Source organism: Mustela erminea, chromosome 9, assembly GCF_009829155.1.
Source record: "Mustela erminea isolate mMusErm1 chromosome 9, mMusErm1.Pri, whole genome shotgun sequence".
In the NCBI taxonomy this organism is placed as follows: Eukaryota; Metazoa; Chordata; class Mammalia; order Carnivora; family Mustelidae; genus Mustela; species Mustela erminea.
Genome location: NC_045622.1, coordinates 96,858,527 through 96,875,673, shown reverse-complemented (window position 1 = coordinate 96,875,673; position 17,147 = coordinate 96,858,527). Strand labels below are relative to the sequence as shown.

The 17,147-nt window shown below is 48.0% G+C and overlaps 1 protein-coding gene across 16 annotated transcripts in view; it reads left to right on the top strand.

Moving 5' to 3' along the window:
- CELF1 (CUGBP Elav-like family member 1) overlaps positions 1 to 10,635 on the top strand; it is a 74,638-nt gene extending 64,003 nt beyond the window's left edge. For 14 of the 16 annotated variants that reach the window (XM_032360292.1, XM_032360287.1, XM_032360285.1 and 11 more), the window contains 4 exons: positions 291 to 401; positions 1,122 to 1,307; positions 3,508 to 3,651; positions 4,100 to 10,635. In XM_032360292.1, coding sequence (XP_032216183.1) covers positions 291 to 401; positions 1,122 to 1,307; positions 3,508 to 3,651; positions 4,100 to 4,227 — 569 coding nt within the window. In that variant the 3' untranslated portion in view covers positions 4,228 to 10,635. The remainder of the gene's footprint in view (positions 1 to 290; positions 402 to 1,121; positions 1,308 to 3,507; positions 3,652 to 4,099) is intronic. The other 2 variants (XM_032360279.1, XM_032360278.1) reach the window with 2 other exon arrangements.
- The last annotated feature ends 6,512 nt before the right edge of the window (positions 10,636 to 17,147 follow it).

Sequence of the window (17,147 nt, the reverse complement as noted above, 5' to 3'; positions counted from 1 at the left end):
CAGAGAGGGTTCTGTCATTCTGGAGAGTAGTTAACATCTTTTTCCAAAGGGGTCAGACTGTGAATAATTAATTTTCAAATGTCATCTTCTGACTTAAGAGAAATCTTATAATTTTTAGTTTGTTACAACTGTCTTTGACTTTATGTCCTACAGCGACAGTTATTGGAGTCAGTAACTGAAAACCTCTTTACGAAGAGAATTCTTGAGTAGTATCAGTCTCGTGTTTGGTTCCTGTTGACATGCGAAGCATGTGTTGGCTCAAGTTTTAACACCTGGCTTTCTGATCACAGGGTCCTCACCGAGCTCCAGCAGCAGCAGCTCTGTCAACCCCATCGCCTCCCTTGGAGCCCTGCAGACGTTAGCTGGAGCCACGGCAGGCCTCAATGTCAGCTCTTTGGCAGGTGAGGGACAGCCCCTGATGTGATCAGGCCGTTTGTTGTGCAGTTAGCACCTTTAAACAACCCTGGTAGGTCACCATTAGACTGAATGGGGTGGCCTGGTAAAGTTAGAAATAATCATGAGATTTCAAGTTAGACCTGAGTTAAATCCCACTTCTCCTCCTTAGCTAGCTGTAACATAATACCACCTTTCTAAGGTTATTTTTTCATCTGCGAAGTGGGAAGAGGACACTTTAAGGGTTGTTAGGTAAATGAGAACATAGGTAAAGGGCTGAGCACGTGACTTAGTACAGTGTCCAGCATGTAGAATGTGTTTAAATAAATATTAGCTGTTATTTTGACGATAGGGTTTACCCACATCTTGTCTGAGACCACACACACCCCTTTTCAGCACCCAAACCTGGGATGCTTCTTTTACCACATTCCAGCTCTAAGTGAGAAAATGACAGAAAAGTCAGAGAAAATGGAGCAGGTCAGGTGTAAGTGGTATCACTTCTTGCACAGCTTTGAAAAAGGTAATAGGAAGAGCCACACGTGGGTGTGGCATTTTTTAATGTTCCTGTGAGCAATAAGGCCTGATGAGTGTCCTCAGATCTGACCATTCAGATGGGTGGTCCTCCTCAGGGAGAAGCTGAAAGAGAGAGAAAAGGGAGAACTTTGGAGTTTGTTTTGGTGCCACTCAGGTCTTTCCCATATGTTAATCCTGCTCTTCCCACCATGAAGGGATGGCTGCTTTAAATGGTGGCCTGGGGAGCAGTGGCCTTTCCAACGGCACCGGGAGCACCATGGAGGCCCTCACGCAGGCCTACTCGGGAATCCAGCAATACGCTGCTGCAGCACTCCCCACTCTGTACAACCAGAACCTGTTGACACAGCAGAGTATTGGCGCTGCTGGAAGCCAGAAGGAAGGTGAGTAGAGCTGGGAGGCTACAGTTAGGGATGGGGAGGAGGGGGCAGAGGGGAGATGACTCCACCTACAGCAGAGGTGAAGGCAGGACAAAGGCCAGGAGGACCAGTCAGGCAGGCAGGCCGATGCTTTTCTTTGGCACTGTCAGACATAGATTCTGTAAGCTGTAAAGCTCTGTAAACTGTAGTCTCCTTTTGGAATGTTTTCTGGTTGTAGCTCAGATCAGAACCTCTGCCCTCCTGTGATCAGGCTGCAGGTTTTAGGTGAAGAAACGTACTGACCTTACCGTGTGATAGAATTTCACAGTCCTTTTTTATTTGTTAGGAAGTCGTCTTTGTGGATTACAGATCTGTCAGAGGGTATTTTCTGTCTAGTGTCCCTTTTAAGCTCTTTTATTTGGCATTTTCCTCATTTTTTGATCTCCGTTTTTCCTAATTGAGGACAGGCTGAAGTTGATGGGGCAGAAAGAGTTACAGCCCACGTTGGTGAATTAGGAAATGGGTGCTTTGATATAAATGATACTAAGTGCAGGAGAGACTTTATAGGCAGAAAGAGGCCTGACAGTGGTTCGCATGAATACATGGTCCTGCTGACACCTCTGTGCTCCTAGTTGACTGGATTTCTGTAGCCAGAAGCTGGCAAGGTTTAAGCACTAATGTGGGGGAAAGACACGTATCCTCTCTTGTCACGCCAGCTAGGATTCTTGGGATAGTGCATCCTCACCTGTTCTGAGTCAAGATGCTTCTGTGCCCTAGGATGTCATAGTGGGGGAACTGAAAAACCATGGAGACAGACCGTAAAGCAGGAAGAGCATGGGGTGTACCATGGTGCTCTGAGGACTGATAAATGGGAAAGAGGGATGGAGAGTGCCAGAGGCACAGCATTTTTGTAGCATGGTCAGAGGCCTCTCACTTCACATCTAAGCAGAGTCCAGAGGAAGTAAGAAAGCAAGCCATGCGTGTATCTAGAGGAAGAAGAGTAATGGGGGCAGAGGAACACCAAGTGCAAAGGCCCTGAGGCAGCACTGTTCTGTAATGTGTTTGGCAACAGCAGGGAGGCCTGGTGGCTGGAAAATGGCAGGACTGCAGTTCAGTAAGGCTTCTTTGGTTAGAAAATCTTTGAGCTTAAGTGGTTGGAAAAGGAAAGCACATTTTATTTTTGAGCTCAGTGTTAAACATGGGCACTTTTTAAAAATGTGATTTCTTTTTAATGAGGTACACTTTACATATGGTAAAATTCACCCTTTTGGGAATATATAGCTGTGTGAGCTTTAGTGAACATGTACAGTCATGTAACCACATTTCGTAGATGGAGAATGTTTCCATCACTCCCAGAAATTCCGTCATGTCCTTTTGTAGTCATTCCCTGCCCCCACCCCTGCCCTGCAGCTGCCAGTCTTTGCTTTTCCTATAGTTTCTGGCACAGTTTGTTTTGTTTTGTTTTTTAAAGATTTTATTTATTTGAGAGACAGAGAGTGAGCATGAGAGGGAGAAGTTCAGAGGGAGAAGCAGACTCTCTGCAGAGCTGGGAGCCCGATGTGGAACTCCATCCCCGGGACTCCAGGATCATGACCTGAGCTGAAGGCAGTTGCTTAACCAACTGAGCCACCCAGGCGCCCCTCTGGCACAGTTTTGAACCTGTTTTGTTTGTAATCTCTTTCTGCCCTTTTTCTCTGTGTCTTTATAAGCTTTTAGTCTCCGGTTTTATTGCACTACACACAAGTCTGCCAACCTTATTGTTCTTGCACTCATTCCTCCCACAAGGTTGAATTCCGATACCCCTCAGTGGGAAGGAGTCTGTTTCAGTGATTGCTCTTCAGTTTCCTGTTTTGTATTTGGAGAATCTTCAGTTCTCCAAAGGATTCTGTTTGTTGGGATACAGACAGGTTTTGTTTTTTGGGTTTTTAAGATTTATTTGAAGAGTGAGGGGGAGAGAGAAAGAGGAAGAATGGGGGGGAAGGACAGAGGGAGGGAATCCTTAAGCAGACTCCCTATAGAGCCCAACGTGGGGCTCGATCCCAGGACCCAGGACCTGAGCCAAAATCAAGAGTTGGCTGCTTAACTGACCAAGCCACCCAGGGGTGCCAGGATATAGACAGTTTAACTCAGGTAGAAATGAGAAACAGTGGTACCAGGGTGGGGGCGGGTAGAGTGGGAGGTGAGCTTGACATTGATGCCTTTTCAATCGATGGGTATTTTGAAGGTCCAGAGGGAGCCAACCTGTTCATCTACCACCTGCCCCAGGAGTTTGGAGATCAGGACTTGCTGCAGATGTTTATGCCCTTTGGGAATGTCGTGTCTGCCAAGGTTTTCATAGACAAGCAGACAAACCTGAGCAAGTGTTTTGGTATGTTGGCTTCTTTACTGGTGTTGGGAGGGTTAAGTGTCATTACCACTGAGAATGAGAAGGGGCTGATAGCAGGAAGAACTGGGTTTACGTTTGGGTTACTGTTTAACTCAGCCTTGGGCAAGACATCATGACCTCTTGTGGAGCCTCAGTTTTTTTTCATTTCTGTAGCAGGACGGTGGGTTTCTATCCACACTGTTGTTCCAGAGGTTTAAAAAAAAAAAGGTATGGAAATAGCTTGGTCCAAAAACTTAAAAGTGCCTTGTAGTTGTCAAGTGGTATAGTCAGGAACCTAATCTTATCTTGTGTGATATAATTTCCGGACTTCTCATCCTGCTGAGAAATTTGGACTATCAGACTATGCTCATAAGCTGTCTTCTGTGTAGGGAGGACGCAGAGTCTCCTTGCTTCATCATGCCCCTCACCCAGGGTTCTCTTGGACACACAGGTTTTGTAAGTTACGACAATCCTGTTTCCGCTCAAGCTGCCATCCAGTCCATGAACGGCTTTCAGATTGGCATGAAACGGCTTAAAGTGCAGCTCAAACGTTCGAAGAATGACAGCAAGCCCTACTGAGCGTGCTCCCCTCTGAGACTGGAGTGAGAGGGTCTTCTGGTAAGTGGGGGAGGAGCACCCTTAATGATTCGAAGCCCTAAGGCTGTGTGTTGACAGCCCTGGACCCTGATCCCTGCCACTCTCGCAGGCACAGCTTGCCCTGAAGACTCGGCTACTGCCTTCTGTGGGAGTTTCGCTTCGTACAGAGGACGAGTTTGTGCTTTGGTTTCCAGTGTTTTACTTTGGAGTTTAGGTGCCATATCCTGAGTTTTTTTCTTTATTTAAAGTTTGCTGTGTTTGTAACCAGTGTGTGTTGAGAAGGACCAACATCAAACCGCCCTGGGGGAGGAGGGGGAATGGAGAAACATTAAAAAAGAAGATCAGAGCTTTCCCCAAACTGCCCCGAGAGAGAGGACTGAGTGAAACCAAAAACTGACCCCAGAATCTACCTTAGTGCAAGAGTGGGTGGAATGAGAACTGGCACCCAAGAGCCTTCGGGGGTGGAGGCAGAGCTGCCTTTGGAGGTGAGGAGAGTTGACCCACACCCAGTGGCCCCGGGAGCTGGAGGCTGAAGCACTTCCCTCACTGCCTGCTGAGTTCTTGCCGCCTGTTTTTCAGATTCTTGTGCAAGATTCCTGCCCCTCTTTCCCAAGAAGGGAGGACAGTTCTTTGGGAATAAAGGACCTGTTAAATTAGCTTGACATGCAAAAAGCAGGGAGACATCACCCATTAACAGCTTTTTTAGCCACCCATTGGTGTTGGGTTGGCTCTGCCTGGCTGGTGGCTGGCTGTTAGGAAGAAGAGAGGTCTAGTCTCGTCTAGTCAGAGAGGTCGTTTTTAGTTTATTTCAACACCACATGGCCCATTTCTAACAGGCCCTTTAAATAAGGCCTCTAGAGAAGACACTGTCTGGTTTCCTTCCTTGTAGTTGACCACAGCAGAGAGTGTGTCACTTCCATCCCAAGGCAGATTTCTCTTGAGGGTAAATCCGAGAAGGGCTTATGGTATGTAACTGAAGGGGGCACCTCTCCTGAGCAGAGGGATCAGAAGCCATTGCGTTAGGGGAGGAGGAGGAGGAGCCTACTTCTTGGTGGACCTGAATCGGAAGGGCTCTTTAAGCCAGAGTGCTGCATTCCTCTGTGACCAGCACCTAACTACTTAGAAGGATGAGAAATCTGCACTTGCTTCCTTTGTTGAGGGGTTCCAGCTGTAGTACTCCCCCCCAAAGGCAAGCCTCTCTACTAACCACTGCAGCCCCTTCTGCTCTTGGGGACAGAGGAGACTGCAGGACATTTACAGCCTCCAGATGGATTTCGTGTTCATTTACCTCAGTATTACCATGTTCATTTTTGTCCTCGTGCTTACAGTTAGCTCCCTGCTGCCTCCCACAGGTCTTACTCCAGCTCTTACCTGTGACCCACACAGCCTCTGGGCCCTGCCTCTGCTCCAAGAAATGCTGTGGGGGTGGAGAGCCAGAAAGGACGTGCTGTTGGGAATGTGCACCTGGGCAGAGGTAGCCCTGTTGGGATCTGACTCTTAGCCAAGGCCGGGGAACCGGGTCCTCGCAATCTTCAACCTCACAAACATCAGTCCTGACCCCTAGCAGTAGAGATGAGACTAAAGGGGTTGGTTTGGTATTAAGTCAGATGGGGGGCTCTCTCCTTGTCATGCTGTCCATTTGGGTCACAGACAGGGATTGACCATCTTGCTGTTGTACAGGTAGTTTGGTGGTGTTGGATTATCCCATTGAAGCAGGGACAGCTGTTCCCTTCTCATAGTGATATCTTGGGTCTGTTGTCCTCTAAGAGACGTGAAACATACTTCTTAAGCTGAACCACGTAAACTTGAATTCCGCGCACTGGGAGAAATGTGTCCTGTGTTTCAAGGATAAAACTGTTCCAAAGGCTTCCAGGGTCATGATGGGATTTTTTAAATAAATGCAAAAAATAAAAATAAAAAAGAAAAAAGAAAAAAAGAAAAAAATGCTAGGTTGGGGAGGCGCTGTTCTGAATCCCAACCGGCTGGAACCAAGAATGTCGTTTCTATTTTTATAGAAGTTTTATACAGCTCCGGGGTGGAGAATATTTATTACCTAAATTATATCTCTGGAAAAGGCCAGGATTTTGTAGAATCCAGAATGTGATTGTTGTACACACAGGGTGCTGTGTATGATTGAAACTACTGACTCTCTGTGGCCCGTTTGCAGCCCAGCTAATAATCTGCCAGAGGGGAAGGAGTTAATGCTGTGAATTGGCAGAGGAGAGAGCTGTGCTCCCCAGGGTGCTGCCGGTGCTGCGATAGCTGACCTTCTGTTCTGTCTTCCTCCTTGGCCATCGTGGGGTTTTCCAAAGCCCAGAATTCCACTCCCATCCCCCACTTCCCCCATTCCACTATTATTTGTCCTGGGCTCTGGGATCTTATGAAACGGCTTTTCGAATAACATGAAAGGCAAAGGTGCAATCAGCCTGCCTTTGATAGCAAACCCAGAGGTTTCCTACCTGTTTGTGGGGTTCTCTTTTCTAAAAGGAGTGTGTGCCGCAGCAGGGCCCTGGGCTGCCATAGCGGCCAGCTGGTGAGACCAGGCACTTCTCTCTGTTCTCCTTTCCCCTGCCCAGTGAGTGAGCATAGTAGCACTGCCCTTGAGCACAGTTCTCTCCCCAGGCCAAAGATGGTTTGTGAAGAAGCTGCTCCCCTGCAAGTCTCATAGTGTGGAAGGGTTCAGCTCGGAGAGTGGAGACTAGCAGTCAAGTCTTAAGCAATCCTTTTCTGTTGTGTGGGGGTTTCACTTACATAAATGTGTTTTCTGCCTATAGTTTTGTTCCTTGCTTGGGTTTCATCATGAAATTGATTTGCCTTGAATGCAGCCAGATACTGTCTCCTGGGTCCCACATGAGTGGCCAGGGCCTGCATGGAAGCTAAGAGCTTGGATTTCTGGAAACAAAAGGCCATCCCCATAGAACTGAGGAGAAATCCTGGCCCTCTCCCCTAGAGAGTTTCCCCCACCCCAGCCATTGTCTTCTACTTTCTCCTGGGTTTGAGGAGGGGAGAGGCTGGAGCTCTGCTCCACCAGAGACCTATCTTCTCCCCCTACAGACTTGTTTGGGCGCCTCAGGGGAAATCCAAGCCTTAGGTTCCCTTCTGTCTCTGGCAGTTGGATGTTTTCTTGGTGTCCTCCATGTCCTTTTTGACTTTTCCCTGTGTCCATTGTTAGCATGTGCAAAAGTTCCCTGTCATTACCCAGCCCCCGCCCCGCCCGCCTCCTCATTTCAGGGCTGTACACAGTGAGTGTTCCTTTTCTCTCTCTCTCTCTCTCTCTCTGTTTGGATGTATTGCTCTGTGTAACTCAGTGGGTCTCCCTCTTTCTGGTTTGTTTTTTTTTCTAGATTCCTGCCGTTTGTTCATCGTTGTGCCTAAAGCATGTCGATGTGGCGTCAAGTACATCGTCCAAATCCCTGTCTCTTCAGCTTCTCTGATGCTTGAACTCTCACCTTTGACCTTGTGTTGACCTTTGATGCTGACGTGTATTTTTATTATGTTTGTTTCTTTCTTTGTTATTTCTTTTTTCTTTTCCTTTTTTTTTTCTTTTGTGCTGCCAAATTGGTTTTGCTAGAACGACTGCTGAAGGGGAAATATTTAAACTTGCATTTGAATATAAAAAAAATCTATTTTTCTAGAACTTCATAAGATAACCACTTGATTTTGTGATTCCAATTCTTTGTAACTGTCTTCAGAGCAGCCCTACTAGCACATACCGCGTGGTGTTTGTATTTCTGTGAACACACAGCCAGTCCGTTTCTAGGCTTCGTTTCTCTGTGTGCTTAGTTTTAAAGACAACTTTGAAGTAAACAATGAAATAAAAGATGTCACTAAAACCTTTGAGGCTCCTGAGCACATTTTGCTGATACAGTTTGTGGGGCTTGAGGAGACTGCATGTGTTCTTTTGTTTTTCTGAGTTCTCAACTGCAGAAAACACCTGAACCCCCTTTCCGCAGGCTGCAGTTTGGGCCCCAGCCAGCCCTTTTTCTTTTTCTTTTGTGGTTCTTCCCTGTAGTGACCCTGCAGGGAGCCTTCAGATCCCTCTGGCCCCTTCCCGTCAGCCCGTCAGCCCCTCAGCCCCTCAGCCCCTCAGCCCCGCTGTGCCCACCTCCGTGCTTGTTCCTACAGTCTCCACAGCAAAATGTGATGCTTTGATTTTTTTTTTTTGTTTCTGTTTTTGTATGGTTTTTGTGGTTTTGTTTTTAATTTTTCCTTTCCTACTAAGATTATGCCCAGAAAAAACAAGTTTTGCATGTTTCCTGCTGTTTCTTCACACCTTCGTATATATCACCTTCACCTCTCTGTTTTCTATAGTTTGTGCAAAAACTGACCGATTTAAAAGGGTTTCAAAGAAGCTGTTTTAAATTGTTGTGGGGTTATTTTTTTCAAGATTGTATTGTTTTATTTTGAAGTGGCAACTTTCTCCTCTATTGCCCTTAGAGTGTTTGCCTGTGCACTTAGACTGTCCCCTCGTGTGGCCTCCGGGCCTCAGCGGGGGCCTCCCAGGAGGCTGGCTGCTCTGCTCAGAGGTGGGTGGGAAGGGGACCCGGAGAGGCATGAGGAGCAGAGATAGAACCCAGAAAGTGGCTGCAGGGGTGGGGGTAGGGGGCGGGCAAGAGGTTTAGCGCATAGGGGTAGTGAGCGCCCCTCAGCCCTGAAGAAGGAGGGTGCTCTTAACCACTCGGAGGAGGCCATCCGTGCACTAAGCGGCAACATACCTGCCAGCGCTTTTCCTAGGCGACAAGCACAATACTACAGTCTTCACACTGTTTACAGCCCTGGGCACCACCTACCCCACACTGGCTCTTCACCACAGCTCTGCTCTTGCTTAGCTAGTGGGGTGGGGGGTGAGGGCAGGGATTTCTTCTTCTAATTTTTTTTTTTTTTTTGAGTGAAGAGCCAAATAGCTACTGTCCCTGGGTGCCAGGCAAGCCAGTTCCTTGGTTCCCTGAAGGGAACTTGCCCTCCTCTCTTGTGGCACCATCCAGCCTCAGGGTCTTAGGGACTTTTGAGTAAGAATGTGAATGATGGAGGGAGAGGCCAGAGGAGACTAGAGGTCACAGGATGGATCTGTGGAGGTAAGAGGTTTCAGAGGGAGGAGTTTGATGGATTCCACCCAGACCTAAGCTGCTGGTGGGTGGGACAGCTGGGAAGTAGGATTATCCAGGGAAGGGTGAAGAGGGGGTAGCCGAGGGACTGGGGGGGAGGGGGGATGGGGAAGGTAGAAGCACTGTTAGCATCATCCACGCAGGGGTTGATGAAGGAAGGGATCGTGGCAGAATTTCTGCTCTGGGACCCGCAGGTTGCCTAGTAGTATGCTTGAGGCCACTCTCACTAGGAAGAAAGGGCGGCCAATGGAGGCCCAGTGTATGGTAGGCTGCTTAATTTCCTGGAAGGGGTGATTGGGTGGAAAGAGGCCAGGAACCCCAGCCTGAGCGAGACTGCCGTGCACCCCACAGTCTGACTGCACAGAGCCGCCTCTGTTGGCAGAAGGCGCTGAGGCTCCCCTTCCTGTGTATTCAGAATCCGTGTTTGCCAATATATTTTGCTTTCAGTTCCAAGAGGAGCTCTGGGAAAACCTGTGGATAAAACCAAATGCCAAACGTTGGACGTTGTTTCCTTTTCCTTTTCTCTCTCTGATTGTTTTAATTGTTCTGTGGTGGTTTTAATGGATTTGAGACCCTGGAGCGGCAGCTGCCTTTCTGATTTCCAGCTGCTTTTTGTGAATAATTTAAAAAGAAAAAAAAAAAAAAAGAAACTTTACATTTTGGAGACAAACCTGTGTGAGTTTTTTATTGGTACAAACGTTGTATTTAACACTAGGGGTTTTGTACAGTTTTTTGCCTTTTCTACTAGAAAACAATGTAAAGTGATTTCACAATGTGAAGAGAAAAAAAAATTGCCACTATGACCAAACGCACAGTCTGTTCTGCAGCAACAACGGGATTCAATCAACTCAAAAGTCGTGATTCAGCCGTAGAAATGCTTTTCCTTTACCTTGTTTGAGCTTTTCCTTTCTTTCCTGTTTTGATTTGCAAAAGAAAATGTCTTTTTTGTGTGAACTTGTGTTGTACTATGTAGAAAATTATGGATTTTACTTTAATGGTTTAAAAAAAAAAAAAAGACAAGAAGAGCCTTTGTCGCTTTTCTGACCTGATCACAGAGTTTGTGTAGTGGATTAAAAAAGAAAAAAAAATTGTTACAAGTTTGGAGCAAGGGAGTATGTGTTTAAAAGTAATCTCCTTCCTTTTTTGTGTGTTTTTCCTTTTGTCCCAATGGGGAACCTAAATCTGTTTTAATTGCACAGACACACGGACAAAAAGTCATTTTGTATCTGCCAAGTGTGGTACCTTCCTTTGTTTATTTGCTATTAAACTGTTTGAGAAGAACTGATGTTGTCTTCAGAGTTGTTACTGATTTGTTGGGGTGGTCAGTGGGGTCCGTGGGGCTGGTGGGGGTTGGTGGCATCCCTGAGGAAGGGGTAGGAGATCCTGGTAAGATTTCATCTTGATGTGCCGGTTTCATGAAACTAAACTCGCCTAAGGCTCCTGCAAGAACAGAATTTCTCCCAGAAAACTACCTTCTTCGTTGTCCTCCATTCTTCTGACAATGTTCCTGCTGACACAGGAGCACCTTCAAACTTTTTTGGCAACCTTAATTTTTGTGGTTCTTCCATTTCTAGTATAGTGGCTACCACACTGCAGAATTGGCCAAACTTGTGAGTGCAGATCCCCTCTCTGGGCCTTTTCATGCTCCACCCCAAAGTGGTTTAGCACGTTTCCCCGCTCATCCTGAACTCAGAACAAGGTCACAGAAGGGCATTTCTAAGATTTAGTTTACTACTCAAATTCTAGATCAGGCTCCTAAGTGAAGCCCAACGTCTGAGCCTCCTCAGGCATCCGAGAACTGCAGGCTCAGCTCTGGACTGACAGCGCAGGGGCTTGCAGCCAGCACATGGGCTGTGGGGTGGGCGGGGCCTCAGCCTCCTCAGAGTTCCTCTTTGTGGGGGTGACTGGAGGAGCATTTCTATAACATCCCTGGGAAGGAGCTACTGTTCCCATTCCCATTTTGTAGATGAGCAAACTGAGGTTAAAAGAAATTGGATTGGGGCACCTGGGTTGTGCAGTCAGTTAAGTGTCCAACTCTTGGTTTCAGCTCAGGTTGTGATCTCACAACCTGAGGTTGGGTTCTGTGCGGAGTGTGGAGTCTGCCTGAGATTCTCTTTCCTTTCTCTGCTCCTCCTACTGGTGTGCACGCTCTCGCTCTCTCTCTCTCTCTCTTCCCCCCGCTTAAATAGAAAAAAAAAAGTGTTGCCTGCTAGAAAGTGGTGTGCACTAAGAATCAGACCAGGTCTGCCCACCTCCCAAACCCTTTCTCTTAACCACGACTGAGGAGAAATACTCCAGAAAAGCAAATAAATATGCTTTAGTTACCCGAAGTGTCTTCTCTCCACACGACTGCACAGTCCTCTAGGCTCTAGTGAAGGGAACCTGGGGAGCCTACAGCTCTGTGGCTCCCCCAGGTGGTGGATGAACCATTGCAGCCTGGCCCTCCTTAGAGCCGCCGTCTTGGTGTGGAGGGATTTACTGGTAACTTACTGCTCCCAGAGAGGTGGTCAGCACGATCCATGAAGGGTCACTTCCGTGAGGAATAGGGTGCTTCCTGCGTTATTCCTGCCACTCAGGTCTTTCCTGTATCTGGTACCACCTAAACTATTCTTTACCTAATTTTTTTTCTGCTGTGGCAAAATACATATAATGCAAAATTTTCTTCTTAAACCATTCCCCCAAGTAGATCATTCAGTGGTATTCAGCACATTCACAGTCTTTTTTTTTTTTTTTTAACTTTATTTGACAGCACAAGTAAGCAGAGGAAGAGGGAGAGGCAGGCCCTCTGCTGAGCAGGGAGCCCGATTTGGGGCCCGATCCCAGGACCCTGGAATCACGAACTGAGCCGGACGGAGGCAGCCGCCAAACCTATTGAGCCACCCAGGCGCCCCTCACAGTCTTGTATAGTCCTCGCCACCTGATGTTTTAAATCCACTCGACATGCACCTATTCAACTTCACCTCATTCTGACCGTTAATATTTACAAAATCACAAGGTTTTGTTTTTAAATGTCCACTAATTATATGTGCTTAAATACACCTTAAACTACATAACCAATATGTATGAAGTGCCCATAAGGCGCCTTCTCAAAGAGGGCGTGCCACACACTGCAAAATGGGACCAAGATGGGGAGTCGCGCTTGGAGGGCTCCTTTCCTGACCTGTTTCTTCTGTAAGGACAAGGTGGTGGAACCTGAAGTTCTCTCCATCCAGCACAGGTTCTCCTGTCACTCAAGATCCAGGTGGCAGATCTTGTCGTGAAGTCTTTGCCTTAGGACTCTTGTTCTCCTGAGATAGAACTTGATATAAAAATAGAATGTGACGTATGACATACATCTTTCAATGTGACATCGTACTTAGGCTGTTGTTTCTCTTTAAAATTTACCAAAAAGAGTATGCCCGCAGTACTATTTTTAACCTTTTTTAAAAATGGAGGCTTGTGCACCTTTATAGCTTTGTCTGCAACTGTATTCCTTTTTAAAACCCATACGCAGTCCCCTTTTATATTTGAATAGATTCCTCAGCGCCTAATTGTTGCCACAGCCCTGGTTCTCGGCTCTCCACAGAGGCAGCCTCTGCATCGGCTGCCCTGACCCTCCCAGCTCTTGCACACACTGTGTTCCCCTGAGCCTCCCAGTCCCTGACGAAGAAAGGCATCGGGAAGGAGACGGGATCAGGTTTGTGACTTCACCGCTGGGAATGTCACACTTCGGTCTGACAGCGTTGCCCTTCCAGGAGGGATCGTAGATGGCTTTTTCTTGCACCTTCTGCCTTTCTCAAGCATCTTCTCTCGCAGGAGTCCTTTCCAACCCCCACCATCTGGTGTTTAATATCTTCTGCATACATTGACTTTTCTCTTTTCCTGGTAAAGGCTTCAGCTCTAGGGATGGCTCTTGCTTTTTTAAATCAAAGTCAGAGTCTCGGGAGGGGAAATGGAACATTTCAGCTGGGAAGAGCCATCCTGACACTCCCGCCGCCGAGGCTCCAGGGCTCCAGGGCTGCCTGTGTGCCCACCAACACTGCCTCTGCCCCCAAGGGCATCCCGCTGTCCTGACGCCTCCTGAGGCTTCAGTGTTTTTAAACCTCTACGATTCACCCAGTTACAGGGGACAAGTCCTTGGATCTTAGCATTGTGCAACCATCACCACAACCTAATTTTAGAACATTTTCATCACCCCGAAAAGAAACCCCGTACTCATTAGCAGTCACTCCCCTTCTCACCTCCCCCTCATTCCCAGCCCCTGGCAACCGCGAAACTGCTCTATAGATTTGCTTATTCTGGACGTGTCCTATAAATGCAGTCATGGGATATGTGCCTTTTGTGTCTGGCTTTCACTTAGCCTACCTCTCAAGGCATGTTCTTTCTTCCCCCTCCTTGAAATCAACTCACAGCCCTAGGCTTGCGCCACCTGCTTCTGCCATTCCTGGTCTTTCTGAGCCTACCTCCTCGCAAGCCAGCCGTGGTCCTGCAGCCCTCGACCCTTCCGCTTCTCCAGCTCCTCCTGTTTACCTGCCACGCCGTCTGCCTCACCCTCCATCTGGCTGTCCTCCGGACCTGTCTGCGCTGTGCAGTTCTACTAGCCACCAGCCACTGTAGCTATTTAAATTAAGAGCTCTCATTCCTCACTTTCGCTCTGAAGCTCCATGTGACCAGGACACTGTACTGGCCAGTGCAGGGCCTAGAAATTTCCATCATGGCAGTCAGTTAACAGCGGTCAGGACTCTTCTAGATGTTACTCTGCAGTGAAGAAGACAAAAGAGGGGCACCTGGGTGGCTCAGTCGGCTAAGCGTCTGACTCGATCTCAAATCAGGTCTCAATCTCGGGGTCCTGAGTTCAAGCCCCATGTTGGGGCTGTTCTGCCCGTCCTCCCAGCACCTGGCAGCATAGGAAGGTAGAGACTGAGGCACAGAGAAGCTACAGTCCTTGTCACATAGCTGTAAGTAGGACAGTTGGGTTTTTAACCCATGTCAACCTCTGAAGTCCTGGTAGAGCATATTCCTTTGGGAGGGTCTGAGGTGGGCCCCAGTTTCAACCCCCCTCTAGAATGGAGCCTTGTGCAGCAGGGACTGTGCATGTCTTGTTTCTCGCTGGAGCCCTAGGGCCTGGCAGGCAAGTATTCAGGAAACATTTAATGAATAAGTGAACAGACAGATACCAAAAGATGATCGTTGCTTCTGTTCAAGAGCTTCCTGATGTGCTTCCCCCGACCCCACTACATTAGAGTTTGATTCAGACATTTCCACGCACTCCGGGGGCACCCGGGGGGCTCAGTCGTTAAGTGGCTGCCTTCGGCTCAGGTCATGATCCCAGCCCTGCATCGGGTGGGTGGGGAGTCTCCCCCTCCCTCTCCCCCTCCAGCTCTCCCTGCTTGTGTTCCCTCTCTTCGCTGTCTCTCTCAAATAAATAAATGAAACCTTAAAAAGAAAAAGAAATTTCCACCCACTCAGAAGAAAGAGAATAATTTCATACCTTGTTTGTGGATTGCCAGCTGCCAACCAGTACCTGAGTTCTCCATAGGCCCTCAGTGGCCATGTAACGAATGACAGCCCCGTCCCTTAGAGCCACTTTACCAGAGTTCTAATACAATTGCCGAGACAGCCACCAGGGGCGCCATCCGAGAGGAAGTTGGTGCCAGCCCCTGCTTGGCCATCTGGTGCTGGACAGTCCCTTTGGCAGTCTGGGAACTCCCCAAAGAGAGGCATCTACCTGTGGTCCTCCGGCCTTGCGGGTGTCACCAACCCAGTCATCCTTAAAGTCAAGTGTGCCCAGAGGCTTACTTGACACCACGACCTTTTAAAAAATCATTTTAGGGCACCTGGTGGCTCAGTCGGTTAAGCATCTGGCTTTTTTTTTTTTTTTTTTTTAAAGATTGTACTTATTTATTTGCCAGACAGCAACACAAGCAGGAGGAGTGGCAGGCAGAGGGAGAAGGAGAAGCAGTCTCCCCAGTGAGCAAGGACCCTGACATGGGGCTCCATCCCAAGACCCTGGGATCATGACTTGAACCGAAGGGAGACACTTAACCAACTAAGCCACCCAGGCGTCCCAGCATCCGACTCTTGATTTCGGCTCAGGTCATGATCTCCGTTTGTGGGATTGAGCCCCCCACCCAGCGGGGAGTCTGCTTCTCTCCCTCTCCCGCTCCTCTCCCCACACGCACTCGCAGTCTCTCAAAAAAAAGCTTAAAAAATTCACTTTAGGGTTTGAAGGTTGTTTTAAGGCAAAACATTAATACAGTTATATAGAAGAGACTTTAGAGTATGGTGGGAAAAGCTTTGTTCAGGAGTCTCTTAATCTGGTTATACCACCCGTCCCTGTGACCTTGGGCAGGTGACTTAATTCTGTCTGCCTCAGATTCCTCATCTGCCAAATGGAAGTGAAAACACCCACCCAGCTGAGCTGGGAAGATGAGAGATTGGCTCAGGGCCGCGCCTGGCAGACACGTGTTCAACTTGCTAACAGCCCTAAGTATATAAAAGTTAAAAGGGAGCGTTTCCCCATCCCACAGCCCATTGATAACTGTTAAACAGATGGGGTAAGTATGCTTCCAGAATTTTTCTCTCTATATACAAAAAACTATGTACATATATAATTTCTGTTAATAAAAATGAGATCATGCCGTAATGTACAGAATGTTCTGCTATGTGCATTTTTTCAGTTACTATGTCCCGGGCACCCTTCCATCTGGGTATGTACACCAGGATCTACAACTTTCATTTTTAGAGGCTATAGAGCATGTCATGATTTCTGAACCACTTTCCTCCTGGACATAGAGGATTTCTAGTTTTTCCACTATTACAGACAGTAAAAGCCAATTCCAGGAAGGTTCAGGAGGCCCATTATAGGGGCATTAGTTCCACAACTTGTTTTCAAAGCAAGTTCTTGTTTTATGTCTTCATTTGATATTCATAGAAGCCTTACCAGAGAGGCGGAAAATGAATTTATCGAGAAGGACAAACTGAGGATCCCACAAATCGTGGCAGAGGGGGCCTGGGACGGTCCCCTTGGGTTAATGTTTGTCGTGCTTCTGGAACAGGTGATGCAAGTGAATGGAAGGAGGCCCGTCTAAGATGACAAGTGACCCTCAGCCTCCGTGTCAAGGCGAGAATAGTGGGAGCAAGATGGGTCTGTCCCATGCGGAATCCCAGGGCCTGGTTTGCCTGAGCCCCTCGTCTCCAGGAGAAGCAAGAAATACAGAGTTTTGTCTGAACTCTCCCAGGTAACAGATGGAGCTCAACCGACACAGACCTCTTCAGCGCTCACGTGCCAGATGGAGACGCAAGACCCCTGCTTCAGGCCCAAACTTAGATTTTCTACTTTTGATTAGAAAGCAGGGGTCTAACCTGGGAGGCCTGTAGCTGGTGCCTGACACAGATGGCACTTGGTAGAAGGCTCTGCGCCCCTGTGTCGTACCCCCCTGGGCGGCTCAGTGGCCCAGAAAAGCCCGTTTGATTTTTGTGGCTCGTCCTTCCAATTTCCAGGGGCCATATGTCCGCTTCACTGCTGGGCATGGGTGAGTAGGCTTGACTTTTGAGCTTCTCCCTAGCCTTCTCCATATACCTCTCTTTCAGCCGCCCTGACCAGAGCCTTGGCTAGGGTTCCCAGGGAGCTTGTTGTGTGTCAGGTAAAGATCACTGTGATTTCGGGAAATCGGTCTCCCGTTCCCTTTACTTTTCTCCCTCTCCCTCCTCCTCGTCAGGAATAGTGTCTTGGTTAAGAGTGGGACCCCTAAGTCACGTCGCTCAGATCCAGTCCCTGCTCTGTCTCTAGCTGTGTGGTTTGGGGCAGGTTGTGTT